The sequence below is a fragment of the Mastacembelus armatus genome, chromosome 5 (genome assembly GCF_900324485.2).
Source record: "Mastacembelus armatus chromosome 5, fMasArm1.2, whole genome shotgun sequence".
Classification (NCBI taxonomy): Eukaryota; Metazoa; Chordata; class Actinopteri; order Synbranchiformes; family Mastacembelidae; genus Mastacembelus; species Mastacembelus armatus.
In genome coordinates, this window is record NC_046637.1 from 21695861 (window position 1) to 21722746 (window position 26886).

Sequence of the window (26886 nt, forward strand, 5' to 3'; positions counted from 1 at the left end):
TTTGCTCTGGTGAGTTTAAACACTGAAACAAATGTTATTATTAATGCAGCCAGACTTCACTTAGCTTTTTTTCTTTCTCTTCTTTTTGTGTGCGTGTGCACTCTAGGGAGCACGAGCCCCGAGTCGCAGAGGTCCTCGCGCCCCTTGCACCTGCCTGATTCCAGCGCCGCGCACGAGCGCAGGTCGCGTGCAGGAGATTTCAGGGGCTTTGCATGTTTTACAAAGTTGTTGTTGCTGTGTGGCATATAAAGAAGCACGGAGGGGGCCTTTCTTCTTTAACACATTTAACACAGTAGGCGGGGGAGGAGCAGGGGCTGGGAGTAATGAGGCAAAATCTCGGTAAGTCAATTAGGACCGAGCTTGTCATACTTACTCAAATTTTAGTGTGAAAAAACCGAAAAATATACACGTGAAAAGACGCAGGAACTTTTAAAATCAGTTTAAATAAAATGCAACTTTAGAGGTATGTTGTCTACACACCAAGCACTGGACAAACAGTAGACCTGTGCGTAAATGTCGAACTTTTTCTATGGCTAAACAAGCCGCCAGATTAGGCCTACTCCCTGTTCAAAACTATTTATCTTGCACCTGGTGCAAGTGGGGATCAGGGACTTCACTTCCTCCTGGGATGAAGCTTTAAAAACAAAGCATTTATTTATTTATTATTATTTTTTATTTTTTTTTAACTGCCTGGAGAAATTAGCCTAATATTTGCATTAAATTCTTAGTGCCACCCCCGTTCACATGTGTGCAATTCTGTATTAAATAATAACCAAGACCAAAAGATCTCTCAGGCAGATGCGCATAGACCTGCAGAACCATGTTTTCTTTTTCATAAAACTCCACTGACCACCTCATGGGAGCAAGTATTAGAGCCAGTTTCTGTCTATTTAACCGGGGACCCGGAAGACAGGCTGCTGGCTGACGTGCCATTACGTTGCTGTGTGGCTGCAGTTTCTCATACGACCACAGAAGTTTTTGCTCATATTCAGAGAGGTTTGGATGCAGCGACGGAGGAAGGAGACGCTGCGCTCTGTCTCTGCCGGCTGATGACACGGAGAGCGGCGACTTTAACCAGAGGTCGCTTCATGCAGTCTCGACAGCATCTTTAAAGCGCACGGCTCGTCTTGGACACACTTTCCGCATCTATCGTACAATTTGCGCCTTTCTTTTGGAGAGAAGCAGATGCCGAAGCCGAGCAGTGGATCACATGGACTCACTTTCTCCGGTTTGACTCGGAAAGCGCAGCCACTGAAGCGGGTCAGTCAGTTATTTAGATTTTTTTTTACACTATCTGCCATTTTAAAATCCTCCTTAGGAATTTTTGTTTTTTAATTTAAGACGATGCGTAACCAATAGGTAGCAGGGGTAACAATTTCCAACACACCTATAGACTGTCATCGATTGGGCCCATATTTGACATTACTGGAGCAAAAACATTGATTTGTTGCTCAAGCTCCAGTTCAAGGAATTTTATTTGCTGCAGATCTGTTTAGAATATTTAGGCTACTTTTCCAAATGGCTCTAATTTATTCCTATATTAACTGCAAAAACCTCCATACTACATTAAATAACGTGTAAAGTAGGCCTACAGCAGGCAGCCTTATCAGCCTTATCCGCTGTAACATGACAGACTGTATTGTTATTTTACATTGCTGCAGCCCGCTTTTCTTTTTATCTTTATATAGCAGTAACTTACATGTAGTCTTTACCTATAGGGGTTTAGGATACAGCCCAGACATATTTTCACATAGGTCCAACGATAAAAAAAAGGCAAAACTAATAATAATGCACATAATATTAATAATATTGCGCCTGTTTTGAAGGTTCTGAAGCACGTAGGTTTTACTATCAATAATCATTCTCTATATAACCCACTTTACGCTGCCGTGGGCTAGGTGCTTCATTCCTGCAATGAACTCTCGATCACGAAATGGATTAGTGTGTCATCAGCGTGATATTAGTGACGACCAAAGTAATAAGTTGTCACGCTTTCAAAAGCATAATGAGTAGCGTGCTCCTCTTTGATCAGCAGCAGAAAGAGCAGTAACATCAGTACAATGGTGGAGCAGAGACAAGGGGCGGGCTGGGGTCTCCACAGCCACGTAGGAGCTGGAGTCACTACATTTTTTTTTTTACACCGACCTATACCTATTTTTCTTGTCTGTTTGGTCCGTTTGTATATCATTCAAATAATATGGAGTAGGCTAATTGTGTGTTGGGGGGGGGGGGTGTGGGTGACGGGAGAGTGCCACTCCCACGCTGGGAGCATGCAAAGAACTCACAGAAAGACGTCGTTATTTTTAATGAATGAACGAGTGGATTGAGTGAATGAGCGGGTTGTGCTACATCTCGGACACTTTTATCAGTTTCTATGTTCCAGCAGCCTCTATCTGTTTCATAGATGACATGTAGCCTATTCATAACCACAGTTAGGGTTTTTTTTTTTGGGCTGGGGGGGGGGGGTATGACCCTAAAAATAAAAATAATCTTGTGCTCCCTAATCTCTTTTGTTAAGTGTGCAGTCCGTGTGTTATGTCCTGCCCTTTTCTGAAATGTTATTATTCAGAGCTCAAACTGCTTTAATGGGAGTGAGTGCTGCTCTCATAGCAGCATCCAGGCCCCTCTCTCAGCAGTTATATGGTCTAGTGTCTGGGTGCTCGGGTCTGTAAAGCCCTGGCTCGATCTAATTAGCCGTGAGTAAAGGGGACAATAATGCTTCAGCTGGTTTGTGTCACTCTCTTCTCCCTGGCTCTGCTTATCTTCACAAGCCCCACTGTGGCTCTTCACCCCCCTCCACACCCAAACACACACGCTGAGTGAGACACACACACACACTTGCGTAGTCACACACCTACGCTCTACACTCTGGATAATGATGGATGACTGTACCCAATGGGAACAAACAGGTAGATAAAGCCAATCCCATTTAATAACAGCATGGATCGGAATGATAATCTTGTTGTTCATTAGCCACTGTGGCTGCACAGCCATACAGTTGTTGTGACCACTGCTCACCCAGTACAGGAGGTGTTGTGAGGCGGACACTGTTCTACAGTCCAGGATAGCATCCTTGGGTGAAACAATACATCTGCGTCCTTGAGAAAGACAGAGAGATCCCCCAACACACACCCAATGCTCTTCACTAACCCTCCGTCACCCGCTCCAATCTTTTGTTCCAGCACAGATACAAATGGGATTAATGAAGGTATAAATTACAGAGAGCTAAATCCCGCTGAGTAATCCATTTGGCAAATGTGCGAACAACAATGGGAATGCTGCAGCAGCTAGCCTGAGCCTGACCCACTCTCTGAGGCCCAGCGCTTAACACAGCCAGAACAAAACACAGGCACACAGGCTGACCACTGCAGGATAGTAACGCGCTAAGAAAGAAAAAACGTCCTTTCACTGACCAAGAGTGGGCTTTCATCCATTCAAGCTCAAACAGGGGGAGTTGTTCTTGCTCCAGGATCAAGCATGTGTGACAGCAAACGCTCTACAGTATACACACATAAAATAGTCTATTATTGATGACTGTGTTATTTATGACTGGGCAGTGAATGACCATGTGAAGGTAAACGCGCTCTCACTTCACCTGCAAACGGTGGTGCTTCGCTGGAATGCCAGTTATTCAGGCAGCCGGCCCTCCACTGCCCTACAAGCTCTAATTTGTTGGTTTTAGGAGTTGACAAGCTCAAAGGGTTGAACTCATCAACTCACTGCCTCTGGCAACATGCCAATGATTTAATGACCGATGGCTGACACACGCACACACAACACACACATACACACACACACACGCATGAACACGCGCAATTACTCTGCAAGTAGGCTATAACGTCAGATCAGAGCGTGACTGTCGCCCTAATGACCTGCATCGTGGAAACCGTGTCATCGGAGTTATGAGGGGTCGTTTACCTGGAGAATTTCTCCAGGTATCTGAAGCCCTGCAAAACTCCCACCCCTCGTGATTACGTGACGTCACGTCTCGGCGTCAGCGTGGCGGCCAGCCTGGGCTCCGAGCGCTCTCCAATTATTCATTGTCACACACACACACACACACACACACACACACACACACGCACACACACGCACACGTACACACGAACCTACGTCTATATCTACATAGAGTCAGGCGTGCACGCGCACGGACTAATCATTTTACGCCCGCAGCTCACTGCAGATGCTTTGCAATTACATTAGAATAGAATAAAATAGCATAGACAAAGATGTGTTCCTATCGTTATTTGCCCTAAACGCTATTGAACGTAATATTTTCTTCATCCACACTAGAAAAAATATGTTTGTATCTTTCCAGAATGCAGTAAATAAATACTCTAAAATAGCCTGATAAAACTGATTCAGTACGCAGCTTTTAAGGGATTTCTATTTTCACTTGTACTGAGTTTTCAACTCAGTGCGTTAAGAGACACTGATCATCACCAAGTTGTTTCATAGGTGAGGCCTTACGCCCATTCCTGTTGCCACCTAGTGAGAAACAGGCGCCATTAATATGCAAACAGTGTTTGATTGCTCTGTCTCAGAGACAAAACCACTGTTTTCACAAGAGGAATGTCCTGCTACTAATTAAAGACAATTAGGCGCTTCCAACAATGGGGCCAATTTCGGGGTTATAAATCGACTCCTCCTCTTTTGGTTTTAAAAGTGCTAAACCCCCTGTTTATTTACATAACAGTACGATGCGAAAAACAACACTTACAATTATTGTTAGTGAGGTGAAGCTCAATCAGCGAATTGTTAAAAGAAAAAAAATATATTGCCAGGAGGTGAGAAATTTAAATATCACCTCAAAGCCAGAAATAAAATCTCCATCATGGTTTCTTTAGTCATCCAGGTAAAGGTGACTCACTACATGATTACATTATTATAGTATAGTATTAGTATTGCGCACCTCCATGTTAAATGTCTGTCTTTAGGCTTATAACCGCCGCTGAAAAAACAGATTATCAGAAGCCGATTGCTCATTCAGTGCGAGCTTTGTGTGAGAGAAAGACCCCCGAGAAAATACACTGTTGATTGATAAGTCTTTCAGTTTTTCGGTGCAGGGAAATTGAAAGAAGGAGAGCAGGGATGCAGCGAGCCAATTGTGGCAGGCTCGACGGTGATTGGCTCAGGCTTAGGCCCCGCCTCATGTGACTTGATATGGGAATTTACTGGCGCCAGGCGCATCAGTCTGCGCCACATCTCTTTAATGAGGCTGAGCACTGCATGGACCAGGAGGTTTACGCATCCAAGCTGTGTTTGTCGTCAGCTGATCGAAACTGCAACAGGTAGCTCATCCAGAGGAAACATGTCCTTCTGTTTTCTTTTTTTCTTTTATCTTTTTTTTTCTGGAGATGGGATACATTGCTTCGATTGCTACTTACTGTGCACCACATTGTTTTCGACCTGTAATCAGAAGGACTAAAATGTGCAAAGTTTATTTAACGATTAGATAACATATAAAGGATGCATTGGAGAAGACCTGGAGCAGCCACGTTGTTTATGAATTAACGTTTTGTTTTCGTCTCATTACAGGTATCCCGGAGGAGAAAGGAGGAGACCGGGTTATTTAAGGATTCTATTTCTGAAATAAATAAGCACAGCCGAGACTCTCACAGCTCGGGAACTATACTGTAAGAAGGATTTAACTTCCACTTGGAGGTAAACATAGCCTAAAAGTAGCCAAACACACAGAGACGCATTCAGGGGAGAGGACCCAGCCAGCGCAGTTATGGAGGTCGCAGCGGCCGATCAGTCTCGGTGGATGGCGCACCATCACGCAGTGCTGAACGGCCAGCACCCGGACTCTCACCACCACAGTCTGAGCCATAACTACATGGAGCCCATGGCGCCTTTACTGCCCCAGGATGAAGTTGACATGTTTCTGAACCACTTGGACTCTCAAGGGAACCCCTATTACACCAACTCCCGGGCAAGGGTCACCTATAGCCAAGCACACGGTAAGATGCGTAAAAGTTCTTTTTAGCTACGAGGAGAAATTAGTAACATGCTTTAAAAAAATCAACATATTTTATTAGCGATAAGTTTCTACATTATAAATAAATGGCCAAATAAAGCATTAGGCCCATAGCATATAGGCTGTGTGCGTGTATGTGTGTGTGTGTGTGACTGTGTGACTGTAATGCTTAGGTCTGTTAATCGATTACAACAGTTAACTAATGCAGTGTCCAGCAATCAGTTTTAAAAAGTCCGTTCTGACACTTCTGGGCCGATTCACCAACATAAAAGGAATTTCTAGCAAATGACAGCGAGAGGAAAGGGAAGTATGTCATTTAACCCCTCTCTGCTGGGGCAGGGGCTTCTGGAGGGGGAGAGGGAGAGGCACTTCCCGGACATTAAATAAAAACCGCAAATTTACTAATAACAATCTTTAGTCCCCGAGCTGCAGCCGATGAAAAGATACTGCCCTAACGATGAGCTACTTTTAGTGCAGGCCTTTTTAATCTTTAGCTTAATAGATGAGAAGAGTGGGGGTACTGTCATTTAATGGAAAATATTTTTATTTAATTAACTGGCTGTGGGGAAAAAAACTATTATTTTAAATTAAATATCAGCATTTTATCTGAATCTGGAACTAAATGTCGGACTTGAGTAATTCTGAGCATTTATCGGGTAATATCTTTCTGTTCTACTTTACAAACCAGTGGAAAGACTGCTGAAATAAAGAGGCTTTCAAATAAAGTGTAACTTTAATTATACGCATTATTTTGGATTTTAGCTCGTCTCACTGGGAACCAGGTTTGCCGACCACACCTCATCCATAGCCCCGGTATTCCCTGGCTGGACCCCGGGAAAGCAGCTCTGTCCGCTGCCCACCACCACAACGCATGGGCGGTCAGCCACTTCAGCAAGCCCGGCCTGCACCCCACCGGCTCCGGATACCCCTGCAACAGCAGCACCGGCACGGCTCCGGTGTCGTCTCTCACTCCTGCGTCCCACTCCAGCCCGCACCTCTACAGTTTCCCCCCTACCCCTCCGAAAGACGTGTCCCCAGACCCTGGTCCTACCTCCCCAACCTCCACCTCGACCAGGATGGACGAGAAGGAGTCGATCAAGTACCAGGTGCCGCTGACGGACGGCATGAAAATTGAGAGCTGTAGTCCACTCCGCAGCGGCCTGGCCTCGATGAACGGCCAGGCCACGCATCACCCCATCCCGACCTACCCGGCATATCCCCTGCCTACACCTCACGACTACGGCGGCAGTCTCTTCCACCCCGGGAGCCTACTCGGCGGTTCCTCCTCCAGCTTCACGCCCAAATGCAAAAGCAAAGCCAGGTCGAGCTCAGGTGAGTCTCATGTGTGTTTGAGTTTCTCCCTCATGTCAGGTAAAAGATCAGACTGATAAGGCCTAATTAAATAGTTGTGGTTTATTCAGCTGAGTGGTGAAGCATTACATCCTATAGTTTCCTCAATAAGGTAACAATGGACAAATGTTTCATTTGTCACCGTGTAATAATATTACCATAGCCTGTTATTGTGTTATTGCCATGCAGATAGTTTATATAAGTGTGTGGAGGGTTTTTTTCATAGCGCTTGGTTTGAAATGCAGCCCGTTTCTTTTCTGAAGCGTCAGCTTTGTCTTGCATTTATCTTTATGCTGATGTCCCGACTTGTTGCTCTGCTCACACTGCTCATTTCCATATCGCACACTTCTCTCCTCTGAAACCTGCCCTGACCAGTCTTATCTGTGTCCCATCGCACTCCTGGCCTCTTCATCCACTTAACTCGGTGCACACTAGAGAGGAATGAACCATAGGTGACACCAATTATGTTTATTTATTAAATGTCCGTTTCTGGAGTGTGGGGCTGACGTAATAGAAAAGAAAATGGGATTATAAGTATAGTTATATATAGATTCTGTTCCTGTTTGGTTTTGGCGAATAATAAACGCAAAAACTTGACCAGAGATTAAACACTGTAGCACAAAGGAAAAATCCCCACCCCCCACCCCTTCCCAAAAAAAAACATTGTTAAGGAGAATTTTTATATCGACCTTTTATTTTATGAGCCTTCACTCTGACTTGTAATCATAATCTACATTGAGACAGCCAAATGGCTTCTTCTTCTTCGTGTCATAGCCTTGTTTTCTTTTTAATGTGGCCTTTATTGCACTTAAAAAATGAAGGAGTCACGACGCCCTGGCTCCTGCCATATCCTGTATACCTCCAAGTGAACAAATCACGACCTCCACCCCGCCCACCGCTCTCCCAGTACTAACAAAGCACAGGCGACAGAGCCCTGCTGTTTGTGTTTTTAAGTATGGCCTTGGCCCAGTCCACTGACACGAAGTGGAGGCAACCAAGTCCACAGCAGATCTGCCTCTGTCTGTGGATTAGAGAGTACTTAATGGCAATATGTCACTATAGGTTTTTGGGGAACAGTGCATGGAGTAATTATGATTTTAAAAACACATAATTACTTTTCTTTTTTCAGAGATTTTTTTTTTTTTTTTTTTTAAGTCAGTGAAACTGTTTACAATAAAACAAAGGGCTATTTTCTGACTGTCTGGACAAGCACCTGATTCAATATACTGCATGTGTTGGGAGTAATATTTAGAGGTTATGCCTGACATTAATGTGCAGACGTTTGAAAAACAACCCAGCCTGGTAATGAGTCTGTAATTTCCCTACATTGTTCCAGCTGTTGTGCTTTGGATTTAATGGGCAAAAAGTATCACCAGACATCGTAACAAGTTGCTCTAAATGTAGAGGTGGAATTATTGATATTGTCATCCATTGTTCCCATGCTTTATATATATATATATATATATATATATATATATATATATATATATATACCTGGGGAATGCTCACTGTCTGACAATCTGTTGTACCAAAGAAATGTTATACTGTGACATTTACAAGAAGCTGGCCAGACTTAAGCTTGAATCAGTAACACAAACATATCAGCTACGGCATTAAAAAGGTTCTTATCTATCAAAGTCGATGTCCAGTGCCAGTAATGGTGATTGATTGTTGTACAAAATACCACAATGACATTTCAGCTGTCAGCACGTATACCTTACAGTAGCATGGTTTCCTGTTGAGTTAGCCTCAAACCAGAACTCCTCCTTCTCTCTACCCTACCTTTGCACATGAAGCTTTCATCTTCCTTTTTTCAACACTATACATTGCAAAAGACATAATACATCAGTCATTGCTGATGAATATTTAAATAGTTAATGACCTTACTTTTTTTTTTTTTCATGTGGTCGCTGGACTTGCGAAACACTTAAGAGGAAGACAAGGGAGGTACAAAAAAGCGCCGAGATGCATTTCAAAAGGCGCATAGCTTTTTGCTCAGGTCAGATTCCATTGTAGAGTGAGGGTGGGACTTTGGGTGTCGCTGGCATTATAACAGGAATAATGAAAGGATGCTCTAGGGAGAGAGGGATACTTGAATTAAATGAACAGGTCGGTTTAGCAACAGGCCGTTTGAAGTCAGTCAAACCTGTAAGGGAGATGAGAACAAGCGGGAATAACTAAAAAAGCAGGTTTTTATATACAAGCATGCACAGTAGGCCTACTTTCAATCCAGCATGTGAAAGAATAATATAAATCTAATCAAAATAATGTTGCATTGACCACCATGTCTATATTATTAATTGCAGCCAAATGGCATGCAAGCTTTTCATCAAAGACAGCAACACTGTCTGGCACATTTAATACTGCTACCACACACTTATGTTTCCTCTCATGGGTACCCACTGAGCTGATGAATAATGTAGTCCTAATTTGATGGTGTGCCTCTTTCTTCATGTTGGACACCTCTGGACATGTTCTGGCTGTCTCTGGCCTATCCACTCTGGATCGGTTTACATGGAGGTGTCTGTGTCCATGACAGCCGTGCACACCTGGTACACCTGTACGCTGATATGGACATTGTCACTATCATGGGCCAGATTTTGCTTCATATTACAGGGCCATCTAGGGTCAGTTTGTGCTGTATAATTGCTCAACTGGGGCTGGAGAGCTGCTACTTATTGTTTCTGTCAGAGCATGAATTTTTTAATTATATAAAATTTCTTCTTGTCTTCTCTTGAACTATATGCAGAGGGTCGTGAATGTGTAAACTGCGGTGCCACCTCTACGCCTCTGTGGCGACGGGATGGTACTGGCCACTACCTGTGCAACGCCTGTGGGCTGTACCACAAGATGAACGGCCAGAACCGACCACTTATCAAGCCCAAACGTAGACTGGTGAGTTCCCTCTCCATCCTTTTACACTGAGAGAAGGCACCCAAATATGAGCACAAAGCAGATGCTGGCTGCACAATTCCAGGAAAGTTATATTTTCCCTATGATCTTCCTGGAATTGTTTCTCCCTCTCACCCCCCCATGATCCGCCTTCATGGCCTGTTACAATACTGCTACTATTGCCATTGTTCCTGCTATCATTATTGCTGGTACTTCTGATACTGTTACTGATACCAATGCCCATGCTGCTTTAGTTAACACCATGCTGGAGTAAATGAAAAGCATATAACAGTCTTGTTGTTGATGTACCACAGCACCAGACCTGCACAGACATTTCCGACATTAACCCTATACTGAAGCTCAGTATATTTCTATACAATTTATATAGGAATTTATTTATATTATATTATTTATCTCTATTTATCCATCTATTCCTAAAAAAACAATAGCACATATTCAGTTTAATTATGATAGTTTATTATTATTATTATTATTAAGTGCCAATAATGCCTCTTGAAAAATATTCGTTTTATTTTTCTGTTTTACTGAAGTGATTGAAACAAATACGCATAAGCATGAACAGCAATAACATAATAATAATAATAACAACAATAATAATAATTATTATTATTTAAAACAAAATTAAATAATAAAAGCTTTAGCGCTGCTTTAAACTTCTAACTGTAATAAAAGGCATCTGGGCTTTTTCATTGCCTCAGGCTCATAATGATTGCGGAGGCTGTAGCCTCGGTCTTCATTAACTCTCGCTGGTAATGTGACTTATCAGTCGATCGGTGGAGATAGCCTATTTCAGAGGGCGTTTGAAACATTAAAGATTATATATATTTTTTTATTTTAATTATGTTTGCGTGTGTTGTTCCTTGACCACCATCACGTCGTTCCTCGTCGCTAAAAGTCCATTACATTTTCCACTGGGTCGAGCCATGTGGTTGTAGGTTTTGCATTTTAAGCTCAAGTGTTTTTCAGAATTGTGTTCAAAGGGGCATCCAGTTGTTTCCTATCCGGATATCTGCCCGGCGCAGATAAGGAAGTCAGGCTCCCGGCTGTTTCCGCCCTCAACCAGCGCGCTGCATTCTCCCTGGCCAGACTGACATGTACTGTAAAGAGATTATCACAACAGTGGAGGAGCCGCTTATGTGTGAAGAGACAGGCTGCGAGGGGCGGGCACTGGAAAATAAATGGATTTATGTTCTTTTCTTGTTTGTCACTCTCGGCGTGTAGTGAACAGTCTTAATGCACAGCGCTTTTTTTTTCTCGTTAAAATGCAGGTTCCTTATTTTGTTTCGTACAAAAATGACCCGGGTTATTTTTGCTCTCCAGGTCAACAGCAACCAGTCCATCTGAAATTAATTCCAAGAAAAGCCTGGATGCTGCTTGCGAAGCAGAGAGCCGGGGGGCTCCTGCATGTAAAGCTAATGTTTCTTATTATGTGTGAAGAATTGATCCGCAATGGGCGCAGGAGCACATCGCCAGGCAGGACACCGACTCTTACGGTTCCTCTGGATCAGGATAAATACTGGGTTTACATAAGGCCTGCGTTATAACATCTTAATACCAGTATACTTATTTGAATTCATTAAATATGATAATTACAGACAGACATGTAGTTTACACAATAGGGCATTCTCTAAAAAAAATGTCACTTTAACCGTGACGCACAAATGACAAACTCTGCTGGTTTACAAACATCATGGACAATTAAAGTTTAAAGTTTTTAAAGACCTCTCAACAAAATGCGAGTGGGTCTTTCATGTTGTGTTTTCTGTTGCCCTCAGTCCGCTGCTAGACGTGCAGGCACCTGCTGTGCAAACTGCCAGACCACCACCACCACCCTGTGGAGGCGCAACGGGAATGGTGACCCGGTGTGTAACGCCTGCGGCCTTTACTTCAAACTGCACAACGTAAGTAGCCCCAAAAAGAAAACGCACAACTCAGTTGCAGGTTTTTTTTTTTTTTTTTTTTTGTGGGGGGAGGGAAAAGGGAGCTGGTCGTTAACTGGTCAAGTGGGCGGACAGCTTGTATCGATTTAGGAGCAGAGACACAGTCAGAGTTTGCAGGCAAAGCCCACTCAGCCTGTTGAGCAGAACCCACTTGCTTGCCTTTTTTTTATTAATCCATCGTTGTTTCAATGGGGGGCGTTACTCCCCGGAGAGGCTGCAGGGTGGGACTGTCATTCAGTGTAACGGCGTCGGTTACACTGATGAGGATTTGTCTGAGGCTGCTCCTTTCAGCTCCAGCCTGCTCCTCACCCTCATGTATTCATATTGACCACGACTGTTCAGTTTGGCTTTAAATTAGACAAAAGCAACCCCCCCCCCCCAGACTCACCTTTTAATGGATCTATATATGCAAAACAGCTGCTCATTATTTCAGCATGTATTTCACACTGCACTAACACTGGGCTACTGTTAATTAATGCATGTGAATCTTAACAGGCAGTGCAATATGTGACACATTGATAATGTAAACCCTGAGCTGGTAAACATGTTGGAACTAACAGCAAAATAAACATGAACCACTATAATGTAGTATTCACACTGTCAGTGCGGCTTTTGTCTGGCTTGGCTCGAGCTAATGTGCTGCTCTCCACAGGTCAACAGACCCCTGACCATGAAGAAAGAAGGCATCCAGACACGCAACCGCAAGATGTCCAGCAAGTCCAAGAGGAACAAGAGAGCAGGGGACAGCTTTGACGAGTTATCCAAGTGCATGCAAGACAAGGCTTCTCCCTTTGGCGGTGCACCCAGCCTCACTAGCCACATGACCCACATGGGTCACCTGCCCCCCTTCAGCCACTCCGGACACATGCTGCCTACTCCCACGCCCATTCACCCTTCATTTGGTCACCCCCACCACTCCAATCGCTCGCCAGTCTGGGCTGAGCCTCACTGAGATCCCTTCAGACCAAGAACTCCTCCCCTGTAGGAGCCAACACATCGCCATTAACAACAAATGGCCTCCAAATCACTTTGAGAGCAGAGCAGACTTGTTGCGTCATGTACAGTGGTTGGAGGGTAGGGACTTTCAGTTGGACTTAATGACTGAAGATCGAGTCATGCCTGACCTCACTGATGCGATGCTGCAGAGAGCAGGACTTTAGTGGACTCTGTGAAGAGCTCTGTAAGATGAGGGCTTTGTTAGTCCGTGGGTGATTAAGGTTTGTAGGAATGGAGTGAATGGAGACACTTGTCATAATTTTTGCTTATTTTTACTGAGTCACTTTGGTACCCACCTCTCCTTGACCCTGTAGGGGGGATTCATGAGAGGTCTTAAATAGAAACGCTGTTTTCACCTCACAACCATCTCATTATATAATGAAAAGTGTGCACCCTGCCCAACCCCATGCTGTCCTCCACAACTGCTGTGGACCGACACACTCCGCGGTGCTGCAAGTCTAAGAACTGGCTGACAGCTACAACACACCTTTGTTACACATCAGTCAGGCCCAGACTACAGTACCCACAAACCAGTGCTCTCCTCACATGCTGGATTGTACACCACCACAACACTCACCTGTTTTTAATAATGGACTTTTATGGAAAAAAAGACACAGTAAATAGAGTGTTTATAAATGAGTAATTGCTATTGTTGTTATATTTGATGTTATAATTATTGCTACGATAATTTATTTTCACTCTCTAAGCTTTTCGTCAAAGACACATGGAAACTGCTATGATTTTAATTTCATGGTTATTACGTAAAGAAAAACACTGACCTGTCTTAGATTTAAAAAAAAAGTCCCTGAGCTGTACGTTTTTATCATTTTCCATCTCACAAAAGTAAAGGAAATAAAGTTTAATACTGAAGTTTAATCTGTCACTGTCTCTTCAGTTTAGTCTGTCCCTGTCTTTCTTATGTATATAGATATACACAAACAACAAAAGTGTTTAATGAGGAGTGCCTTATTATTAAAACCATAATTGGTATCAGATGCATCAAGGGAAGCTCTGTGATCTCTTAAGCGTGGTAATGCTTTGGTCAGGCTCCTCCTCAATCTGTGAAGCCGCGTTGTTAAGAGAAGGTCTCTTTGTGGAGCTGAGGCCCCAGGCTGGACCATTGTGCCCAGACAGCAGGCTCCAGCGGAGGGCTCCTGAGTCACACACAGTCACACATATGCACATACCCACATGTTCACATGCACAATTGAGAATAAAAAAACAAACACAAACCCTAACTCACACCCTTATTTAACCAAATAAGCCATGTAAAGTTTCATATTCCTCTCCTTTGGCCATTTCATTCTGAATTCTGAATACTGAATCACGGGTACACTTCAGTGCGAGCTCAGTGTGTCGTCGGAGTAGCCCTCTCTTTTGGCTACGGTGATAGGAGTGAGAGGAAGGACAGCGGGTCTTTAGTGGGAGCGAGAAGAGGAAGGAAAGGCAATCAGGCGACCTGAGCAAACACGTGGGGGTCTGTTCAAACCCTTTGCACACAGATGTGCACGCAGCTGAGGCAGCCAGGAAGCAGGCGTCGACTCTGTTTCTCCCTCATCTCGGCCTATTTTTCTTTTTCTCTCTTTGTTTTGTGTACCTTTTTCACTCTCCCTCTTTCTGCTCCCCCATTTGTTCTTTTTGTCTTTTATTCTCCTTTGCTGTCTATGTTGTTTGTTCTGTCTCTCTGTCCCATTTGGACAATTACAGTAAAATAAAGGGGCTGAAGAAACTTTGAACAGAGCCAGCCCTTAATGAGTCTGCTCGATTAGGGCCAATTTGGGGTCATCATCACTAAGTTCAGCATGCCCTCACACACCCACGGCACAAACCATCAGATTAAACACTCCAAGCTAAAAGTGGACTACTACCCCTCCCTGAACCCTCCACCCTGCTCACATCTGCTGGACTGCTGTGGAGGTTCATCTGCTGGATTTTCCCAGAGGCCTGATCAATTCAAATTAGAAATAATGTTTATTCACAGATTTATGTATGTACTATTTTGTTATCCAGCGTGGCTGGAGGACTCTGTCAGCTTATCCTACATCATAACAGTCACAAAACCGACACTGTACACACATGGATGAGGACTGCATCTGAGTGTCTGTTCTCAGAGAGAGGGTGGAATACCCTGATCCACTTGCTGAACACCAGTGAAAATGAAACGAATGACTGCCAATAAGCAGTCTAGTCATATGTGTGTAGCGTAGTGGTGTGGGTGCTGGGCCGCATACAGGCCGCAGCTCCAGCAGGTCGTATGCTGCAGCAGCCAGCGAGCCTGCTCGGCCGGGCTTGGCCGGACTCCCGGAGCCTGAGAGGGGGAGACGGTGAGAGCCAGAGCTCTTCAATGAGGCCCTCCTGAGGGAAGGAGCAGCCCTCCCAAAAATAATACAGGAGTCTGCCAGGCCTGTAACTCCCAGAGCTGCCCTCACTTGAGCACACACATCCACACACACATAAATGTGCGTGTGTACATACATACAAGGATGGTGTGTGAGAAAGCTCCTCATGTCTGCTGGTACGGAGGCAGTGTTTGTGTTTGTAGAACACAGGGCCACATTTCAAGTTCTAGGCTCACAAAGACACTAGGTAGCATATGACAGGCACACTTGCTCTTGAAATGAATGCTTGGCTAAGTGTTCTGGTATTCAGCATGTGCCACCAATGCTCCACTTTCAACTCCATTAAATTCATAGGGATGGTATAATATGAGGGTTTTGACCATGTTTTACTCACCAACCCTCTCTAGACCAACAGCAATGAACAGGACATGCCCTCCTATTTCACATCGTGAGTTATGTGACATGAAAAAAGCCATAAAATAGGATGTTATTTATCTTCATTATCAGAGAGGTTCCATAGAGGAGATGAAGAAGAGAGATCTCATATGCGTTGGCGGGTTGAACATGGTGGCCACCTAGATCAGAGCACAGAAAAGTTTACGACTTCAACCTGGAACTGGATGTTTCAACTCATCTCGACTCCCTACCTCCTTCTCCCTCTCCCTCCGCTCTTCCGTTTGTCCTCCCCCACCGTCTCCCACCTCCATCATTGCTCATTCTCTCTCTGAGCTCCATGTAACTCTCCATCTCTTAATTTTTCCCCTCTTAACCCTCCTACTACTCCCACTCTCCTCTTGTCTCCCACTCCCCCAGTGTATTTGTTTTTCCATCAAATTGAGTTAGCGAAATCAAAAGGTATCCCGAACATCCCCTCACAAAGTTGAGTTAGGGAGAGTAAGACGCAGAAGATGAAAGGAAGGGGAGCGCAGTTCAGATGCAGGTCTCTTACTGTGTGTTTGCAGTGGGGGTTGACCTTTGTCTGGGCCCAACTAAAAAAGCATCCCTCCTTCCTCAGACCCCTAGAAGGATATTAAGGCACAAGATGAGGCAGTATTTAGATAATACAAGCACAGGGAATATATTCTAGCCTTTATTAGCTGTAAAGTTGTTCAGGTAACTAGTCTGTTTGTTGACCTTGAGCAAAAAGAGAAGTTATGTTTTAGTATGATGAGGCATAAACTAAGCTTCTCAACTGTCTGAAATGTAACCAAGTCATAGTAATTGTGTTATAAAGAGGACCCACACATGAACTTCCTCTTTTCACGGCTCAGGAGAAATTCATAGAATCACCCCTCTGACAGAGCCTGACAGGAAAAGGGTGGATATGTGCAGAAAACACCTGATGAACACTATTCATGAAAGCCTTTGCAGATACACCATTTGACACTTGAACAACTTTTAGCACTTCTAAAATTAATCAACCATAACATGCAGAAATGATGCGTTTTGGCAGAAATAACTGTCACTCAGAACAAGGCAGAGTTGACAGCAGATAATCACTGATGACCTCTGTTGACAGGAAACAACCGCATCCTGACCTGCCAGAACATCAAATCTCGCTGATGATCTCTCCAAATGTCAAAAATGATCCAAACAAGTGAAAAGTGTTTTGATCTTGATTCATTTTTGTCTTCCTCATGACCTCTACCACACATCACCACATGTTTTTTTTCTATTTCAGGCCCAAGATTGAAAGGCTGCTAGCTAGTTACAGCTGCATACCAAGTATGGCTTTTCAAAGCAGTGGAAAAATGAAAAACAGGAAGTGAGAAGTTTAAACAGTAAATACTTATGTTGTACTAATAGGACCAATTAGGAAAATAGAGGTCTGACACAAAAAAGCAGAACCGACTGGGCACAGGGTTTATGCTATAAATGTAAACATAAATATATATTTCTAGTGTTATGAGTATATATAGTGTTAACAGTATTTGCAGCTATACAATCCTGCAAGTGCCCTTACCAGTATAAATGGGATAGTTTGTTGAGATGAAAGTAGAGAAGTGAAACACAGAAGAAAGAGGGAGAGTGTTTCATATCATTTATTGGTGGTTGGAGAATCACCTTATTACCACAGCTTGTGGTTTTGTAAATGTTTCTGAGTAGAGCATACTAATAATGAAAGGTATTTATGAGTAGTGCACAGAGTTACAGGCCTTTGTGACTGCTGTTGTACTCCCCAGTGGTTATCCCCACTGCTACTTGGGATCCACTTGCCTCAGTCTGCTGTCGAGGATGTGGCTGCCATGTTAATGTGTGCACACAATTGCTGTTGAAATATGGTAGATATAAAATCCTGGCCCCATTCAGCTCCTCTAATTACACACACCTGCTGCAATTCCAAACTAAGAGATTTATGAATTAGCATCAGTCCTCTGAACATTTTCCTGTTCTGGTCAGTTGACATGTTTTTTTCAGTGCATAAAAAAGTGCTAAAAAGTAGCTGTCAAAAGCAGGGTGTGGAGATGTAGACCACCCCTCCCTTGACTCACCCTGAAAATGAGGTCAGTCTCCTCTCGCCTGGGACGGGGGAGCATTCAGGACGTTCACCTGGGACAGGTAGTGTTCAGGTCTCTTTCATGCAGTGTTCTGCTGTTCTGAGGCCCTCCTGCTTACTTTCTCCATGAGACAAATTCATCCCTACTGTCTAAGGACAAATGAGCCCATTCATCTGGAGGATCCCATTGACAAACTGAAGAGCAAGTACCGTACTAATGCCTAGGGGGACTCAGGGGAGTGGGCGTCTGGACCAGCCACCCTCTTCCGTGTTCATATAATGCCCCTCGTCATTCCCAGCCCCCGCCCCGCTCCACTCTCATTCACTGGCAGGTAATTGGAGAAAGGCATGAATGGGGGAGTTGAGGGCACCTTGGCCCATGGCCATGAGTGAGAGGATGAGACCCAGGTGCCTACCCCTGGATGGATCCTCTGGACACTCCCACAGGGACTGCTGACCAGACAGAGAATGGGAGGACAGTGGAGGACTGCAGGAGCCCACAGAGACCTGCTGTGCCCTGCTCAGACTGTCAAGCTGTTCAGTTCTTTATTGTAGACTAAAGATGCTTGCCTGTGTGGTAGATTAAGTGACAGAGCTGCTCTGTGTCTGCCCTGAATTCAACCTACTTCCTTTCCATGGACCAATCAGTCCATACACCAACAATAGCTGCTCTACACTGAGATGTTCAGATGCATCTGGATTGCTTTCTTGCAAAATACATTCCTGCTTATCAAAAATTTTCCAGTATGCATAAGTACACCAGAGAAATACTGACATGATTGCTAAATCTCACAGAAGGAGCCATCCAGCCAGGCTGTCAGTCATGCACTGAATGAGGTGAGGGCATTCCTCCACAAGCTTGTTTATCTTCAGTCCAAGATTTTGTTGTGTCTCTGGCTTTGTTCACCCAATACTTGCCAGGTTAATACAGATAGGGAGATACGTGCAGACACACACAGACATACTGGCCATTATTATGACATTTGAACATTCAAGGAAACACACTGTGCTTCATTAAAAAGTGTGTGGTATAATTAAAGAATTAAAGGACCACAAGGATATTTTGCAGAGAGAAAAGAAAAATGAAAATGCTACTTTATGTGAAGAGTTTCATTATATCCAAATAGTAAGAAATAACAGGATAAAATGAGGTTTTCCAATCACTGTATCAAAGTTTCGTTCTTTCCTAGGGCTATAAGTAAAAGTTTAGCACTTTGTAACCGATGCTCATATTTATGTTTTTACATTAATATCCATAGCATTCACAGCCTGCTATTCAACTATTGCTCCTTATTCAACTTTCATTCTGGGATGTGTGCAGACCTGCAACCATTACAAAGTAGGTGCCAAAATTCAGTGGAGACAGAACTTATCAGTGGCATCACACAAGCACACACTCACTGTAGGCCTATCTGTTGAGGATCGGTATGAAAAAGGCGTTGTGCTCACTCATTGGCTCAGTGGGATGTTGCAACCCAGCATCTAACTGGTCCTTATCTCTCCTGAGCAGACTGCACAGCTTGATATGCATCTGTCATATTCGTCGGAAAGAAAGACACCGCAGTGAGGGCATGATGAGTCAAAAAAAAAAAAAAAAAATGGGCCAGTGACATAAACTTCCCTGCGGTTTCTGCATGACCATGATCATTTGCTTGTCTGTGTTAAGTCCCCAGTTGAGAAGGTACTCGGCACAAACATGTTCAACGTCCTTATGGATGCATCGTATTAAGCTGTTGCACTTGCAGTTCTTTTAGATGTAGATGTAGAATACACTTGATCACTGTGCTTACATGCCTGCACAGGTGTACATTTTGGCCGACGTGTTGTCCTGTATGAAAACTCAAAGTCAAGATTGTCATCATTCCATCATGGCCATCACCACGACAACAGATAAAGCCCGGTCCTCTTGTCATCATAGTGGCCTTGCATCAGCTCCATCAGCTGCTGTGACTAGCTGAGCCTCTGAGCGTACGGGTATGAGTGTCTATCTGACGGCCATCTGGCCTGATAAGAGCCGGGAAAGAGACGGATGAGCGACACGTTTACCACCAAGCTGCTCATAGAACCAAAAGTTGCACACAATATAAACAGTCAATAGTGACTGTGTGTGTAAGTGTCATAGACACCTTCTCTATACTTGTACATGACTGCTGACACAAACAGACATCACATCTCCTCCTCGTGATAGACCAGGCTGTTAACAGCGCAAAGGGTCATGTGGGCAAGGTATAATCTCACTTTCTCCCCCTGGTTACGTCGAGTCTCTTTCTCTGTGCTACGTTTATGCCACTGATTGATTTTTAGCTTGCAAAATCATCATTAAAAGGGATCACACACACACACACACACACACACACACACACACACACACACACACACACACACACACACACACACACACACACTCTCTTACAACACAATACACACACATTCATTGATGCATGCATTCACACAAATACAGAGCATTTAATCCAGCTAATCCACCCTGCCAGTTGAGCAACTGGTAACATGGTTAATCACCCATGTAAAAATAAAGACAAACCCAAATTGACTGATAGAATTATTACATTTACTCCCCTGATTAAAACATGTCACCACAGCTATGGTCCAATGGAGATCATCTTCAAAAAAAAAAAAAAAGAAAGAAAACAACAAATGAAAATTAATTAAAAGTCAGTGATGTAAATGGCTTCATTCAATTACTGGTACAAATAAGTTCTGTAGGATGTTAACTGACAGGTACAGACACATCAAATTAGCTCTACAGAAAAATAAGGAATCAGGGAGCCACTTTGAAACCCTTTAAAAGAGCAGGGCAGACTTCTTGAAACAGAGGACACTTTCTCCAAACAAGAGCACTCTCCTCAAAGGGAAGAACATGCATTTTAGGAAACCCTTTCAGATGGACAAAGTGCTCAGTGGACACAAGTTCATTCGACCTTGTGCCACTGCCCAACAGCCCTTGTTCCCTGTGTGACATCATAGGCTGTGTGGGTCAAAGTGAAGTGTGCTGAGATAGCTGGGTGCAGACTGAACTACAAGCAAACGGAGGCAGAGGAAGGCTGGGTAAAACAAAGGAAAAGTGTGGTGGCTGAGAGAGGGCTCTCTGATTCGTTTCCTTGGCAGGATGACAAAACTGTGCGGAATGCAGTAGAAAGGGGAAAGACAAGTGATCAAGAGCTCAAGAACGAAAAGAGGGGGAAAATATAGACAACAGACGAGAGGCCTCCCAAATAAACCAGGATGGCAGGGCCTTCCATTGATTCATTTCCCCTTTCAGAGCCTAATACCATTCTTTGTGCCTCATTTTCCTTTGTATCTATACAGATAAATGCCCGCTGTGCCCCTAAGAATAAAAAAAAAAGCATTTCTCTGGCCTGTGTGCGTCTGCCCTCTGTACACACATAATGATGTGTACAGTGAAGACAGAAGCAGTTTGTACATGGCAACAATGCATAAAAAGTCATTGAAACCTACCATTAATTTAGCCTTTATATACAAGCACGCATGCTCATGCATAGACACAGCAGATTATACACATGCATACACACACACACACATAAAAAATTACAGTTGAGAGGGCAATGGGCTGCCTCTGTCAGCAACATTTCACAGTGGCCTATCTGAGCCAGGCTCATAGGCCTGTGGCCAACCACTGATCATGCACTGGGTAAACACTACCACTTCGGCCGCATGGAGTCTCACACACACTCCTGGAGTGCCATCCAACACACAACCCAAGTCACAAATACAGGCTGTGTGATTAATGGAGTGTGAGCATTAGATATGACAGCATTACTAAGCCTCCATGATAAAGAGCCACACACAGGCTCTCTTTTTCCTTTCAGCCAGTTTTGAGCCCACTGCTCGTGTCCATCCTTTGTCCAAGGAGTCTGATCTCTTGTCAAGCCCGCCAGGCAGGTTGCTCAGAAATACCACCTTGGCATAATGTTTCATTTTTAATTTGAATGTGATGAAATGCTCTGCCTTGGTAAAGTATTTTTAATACGTCCATTATACTATACATAGTGAAAACTGACAGCAGATCCAAGTTTCGAGGGCACACACACATGCACTGTATCAAAGGACAGTGAGAACACGAGCAAGTCTCAAATCTGTGTCCAAGGTTCCCAGCATGACTTTGATTTTTAACGTTAATGCAAACCTTATATTGATTTATTGTGTGTCCATGTTGACAGAAATGTAGACTAACTAGAAGCCCCATGTTTACACAGAACTAAATCCGGTCATGAGTCATTTGTGCAGTTATTCAAGAGTTTGAATGTAGTTTGGCTTCATTATATGCCCATCATGTGACAGCAGTCAGCCAGAGTGCCCCCCTCCATGGCTCCATAGCTCCTCTTCCCTTCTCTGCGTCTTCTCATGCCCCTCTCACCTCACCACCCCCCCCCAACCTTCAACTGGCGCCTGTATGGTTAGTTAGAGATTGCCACAGGACATCATGTGACAAACAAACACACACAAACATACTGCCGTGTGCGTGTGCACGCAGGCATGTACAAACACACACACACCAGCAGGCGTATGAGCATGTAAACTAAAAGCACCAACACATTCATTCGTCATTCTCCCTGCCACTGACTTCTTTCATGTGGGCTAATACGAATGCGCAGTAGAGCTCTCCAACAATAGAATCCATTCTACTGGCAGCACTGCGGCAGTGTGTCCATGTGTGTTAGCCCTGAAGTTGCCAGACACACCTTGAGGCAAAATATTATCACTCTGTGTAGTTATATCCTTGACAAATGTAGGATTTGTTACTTGTTTTTTATGTGACAAGTTAATCTATGGTTCGTTATGAATCAAAGCATTTCCAAACTATTTACATGGTTTGTTCTTGACGACTCCATTGCCATTAATATTTCTGAGAATGTAGACAGTTTAGTCTTCAAGTACTTTAATTTATTTAGGGGAACTCTCCATTTTGTGACGTATGGATGTTGGAACAACAGGAAATAATATCTAGAAAGGAAGCCATTATCAGTATAACACCCATACTCATTACTCTACCTCCTTACCTATAGATCCATCCTTGCCTCAGCTCCCTCAGATTCCCCCTCCTCACTTTCCCTCCTTGTCTGGCAGACATCCAATGTCTGAAACTCTAGACAGCCCTGGTTCTGCCCTTTCTACAAAATTTAGGAAGCCATTAGCAACATCAAATCATTACTTCAGGAAACGGGAGAGAGCGTGTGTGTGTATGGAGAGGTGGATTGGGGGTCTGTGTAACGACGAAAGACAGAAAAAGAACAAGAGAAAGAACAAGAGACACATACACACAGAGCTATCAGATTTCTCCTGTTGTCAGTTACTCCATTATAATAATATGCAAGGACCCATTTGACTGATACATAATGGAATGATGCCCATAATAATAATAATAAGTACACTACACTATATCATGGACCAAGAGGATTACTACACTGGATACACACACGCCCAGTACTGTTGGTACAAAGCTAAAAATAAATTCACCTACCACAAAAAAATGGACTTTTCTAAGAGAAAAACTGAACAAGCCTGGCATAACTGCAGAAACAACATGTTTAACTTATGTCTGCAATATGAGTGGAGGAGTAGATGAAATGAAAGCTGACCAAAATGAAACAAACTGGCATAACCATCTGTAAGATGGTTCCTCTTTTCTCTGTCATTCGTATTTTTATTGAAGCACTGTCAAAGTTTGGAATTGGTACAATTTGGTTGTTTAACTTCTCCATGACCTGAGTCCTTTAATATAAAAATAGAGTACGTTCAACTTAAAGGCTGACATTCCACCTTCTGATTTGCACCTAACGGTGCCAAGAAAGTAAGTGCACTCATATTAACTTGTCCTAAAATATGGTCAGATCACAAACAGCCAATCTATTCTACCCAGTTGTATACAAATCATTGTCCTGTTCTTGTCCATGTCGAATACATGATTCATTCATTCACAGCGTAGGCTGGAAAAAGTATGCCAACCTCTGGGCCAATGGCATCAATAAACTCGAGCTCAAAGTTAAAGCAATTTCATTTTACAGTCATCGGTAGAGTTTAGGCAAACTGTTGATGTGTATATATATATATATATATATATATATATATATATAGGATATATATATATATATATATAGGATATATATATATATATATATATATATATATATATATATATATATATATATATATATATATATATATATATATATAGTAATATATATATCATGTTGTGTTTGTCCCTATAAGTTGGTGCCAAGTTGACTCCAAAAATGCAAGCAGAGACTGTAGAATCCCCTATACACCGTCAATGAACACAACACAGAATGCTCTGAGGTGAAAAAGAAATTCAGAGTAGCAAAAAAAGCTTCAAGGAATCATATGCAAATAAGCATGGCAGGATGCCACAGAAAAACTATTGATGAAACTGAGGTTGCTTGGGAAGAATCCACGTGGTGTAAAAAGCAAATTGGATACCAACATGAAAACATCAGGATAAACAGTAAATGTTTTGTTAGTTATGTTATGTTATTTTATGTTATGTTTTGCTGCCTCTGCCTCTGGACAGTTTGCTATCATCAAAAGGAAAAACAACAAAAAGTTTATCAAAGTAAGTTCAAGGTTAATGTCAGGGCGGCATCTGAAGTTCAGATGAAGTTGGGAGATGCTGCGGGACAATGACCTTAAACACTAAAATAAAACTACAACATAATTCCTTCTGTAATTCTGTTACAGAACTATAAAATCACTGAACAAAGAAAAACCCTTCTTCTGGTGTGGCACAGTTAGAGCCCAGACTTTAACCCAATAGAGAGTCTGTGGAATGAGCTCAAGACAGCTGTTCTGTGAAGAACTCTCCAAAAGTCTCCCTCAAGCATTTGTTTGAACTTATCGCTGCCAAAGAAGATTCAACCAGATATTAAACCCAAGGATTAATTGACTTTTTCTATGAGCACTGTGAATGTTTCATGGGTGCAGAATTTTGCAGAATTTAGATATTACTAACATTTAGTGGATTCAGAAAGCAGGAGGGAAAAGCGCTCTGTGGAGTGGCTTCATGGCTCACAGAGATCTGTCTTGTCCTGCGTTAGCATTAGCAGATTCACAAGCTTGCAGGACTAAGTTTTATAGATAAAGCCAGGACTTCGTTTGGACCTTCTTCTTCATTTGTACTCTTTTATTTTTTCAGGCCATCTTTAGACTGAGGTGCTCTTAAGTAGGCCTTTGTATTAGGGGAAAAGCTTAAATGGAATTGAGTGATTATTTCTGTGTTTAAAAGAAATAGTGTATCAGTGCCACACAACATAGCACTATTCGTGCTTTACTTACTCGGAAGTCCTGATTCGTCTTTTCATGTTCTCTATTACTTCTGGTTAACCTGATTCTCACTCTCAGTCACTCGCTCCCTCTTAGTTGCACTATCACCCCGACACTAATCCAGTTCAAATGTAAACAGGCTTAGGTCTTCATTCCTCACCTAAACCATATCAAATGTATCAAAGCGGAGGCTCAGTGGTGTCCCTGTCTACAGAGGGGGTCAGACCACGGCCACACGGGGCCACACAGGGCCACACACTCTACTCAATTAGCTAGAGAGCCAGTTAGTCTGTCAGCCTAACACTGTGTGTGTTTCTGCTTGTGTGTGTGCCAGACAAAACAAGTCAATGAGTGTGCGTGCTTGTCTATAACTGCGTTTGTGTGGATAGTGTAATACTTTTCCTTTCGGCTGCTCCCTTCAGGGGTCGCCACAGCGAATCATCTGCCTCCATTTAACCCTATATGTGGATAGTGTAATACATTAGTGTGTAATCATATGTAAAGTGTGTGACTGAGTGTAAATGGCGCTGTGTACTGAGTTAATAGGTCAATTCATGGTTTTAAGGAGCATGAGTGTGTGTATCAAACAAAGACACTGAGTCTCAAAGCTCCATCAACCAAAAAGGAAAATATGTGAAAGGCTGTCTGCAGGCTAAGGACTATAATGCAGTCTGTGTCCGCAGCAACATAATTTCTCTGGTTAAGTCAGAAGCCCTCGAGGAGTCCTCGATGGCCCTGAGAGTGTATTGCCTTTCTTCTTGCAATCCTGAAAATCCTTTTTCTGGTAAAATAACACAGAATACTTTGAGATGAGATATACATCAGTTTACCAACTGCTTGAAGCTACTTCTGCCTTTGATTTATCATACATAACAAGTATTTTTAACAAAGAGCAAAATACCAAACACAAGCAGTTAATTACACAGCGACAACTTTTAACCAGAAAATAAAGACATTTACTTAAGACCTTCTGGTAAGCCCAGTGCTAAATTAATCCATTTATTTTCTAATTTAAATCTACCATTATTTTCTGCTCTTTCCCGAGGGGGTGGTGGGGTTGGTTTTTCCAGATAAAGACCTTGCACAAACCCTTTGACCTTTCTTATAACATGTTGGTGCATCAATGCTTCGGACATGTGTGGGAATCAAACACAACCACAGCTCACATTATTTACCTATGTTGTTCTATCATGGAGCAGGAGGAGAAGAGGAAGAGTCCCAGGAGACTTTGCGGTTACAATTAATTTTCTTGTCAAGCAGCAATCTCATCAAATATCTTATTGGTCATTCACACGCTTGAGCCAAGTGGATGTTATCCAAATAATTAGCAGAAGAGAAACTACAATTCAGCTCCATAAGCCAGTCCAGACTCAACCAAACACTAAACATATTCTAATATGACAACAATAATAATGATGTTCAGCTTTCTATTGAATCATCACCAGAGTGATTTCTCCATAATCAACTAATCAGTATCATTATAGTCAAAATATTTTGTGGGCTCTGGAGGTCCCTTAGGGGCCCTTCAACATAAACCCCCTTACTACCTCAATC

The 26886-nt window shown here is 43.0% G+C and overlaps 1 protein-coding gene across 4 annotated transcripts; it reads left to right on the top strand.

Annotated features, from left to right (window-relative positions):
• Positions 1 to 1007: 1007 nt before the first annotated feature.
• Positions 1008 to 14055, top strand: gata2a (GATA binding protein 2a). Of its 4 annotated transcripts, none has more exons than XM_026307615.1 (6): positions 1008 to 1260; positions 5539 to 5963; positions 6743 to 7312; positions 10068 to 10225; positions 12019 to 12144; positions 12836 to 14055. In XM_026307615.1, exons 2-6 carry the CDS (start codon positions 5735 to 5737, stop codon positions 13133 to 13135), a joined length of 1383 nt encoding a protein of 460 aa, XP_026163400.1. In that variant the 5' UTR covers positions 1008 to 1260; positions 5539 to 5734; the 3' UTR covers positions 13136 to 14055. The 4 variants fall into 4 exon arrangements, with proteins under 4 accessions (XP_026163400.1, XP_026163399.1, XP_026163401.1 ...); XM_026307614.1 differs by lacking the exon at positions 1008 to 1260 and adding an exon at positions 5199 to 5291; XM_026307616.1 differs by lacking the exon at positions 1008 to 1260 and having other exon boundaries at positions 5735 to 5963; positions 10080 to 10225; positions 12836 to 13135.
• Positions 14056 to 26886: the final 12831 nt, after the last annotated feature.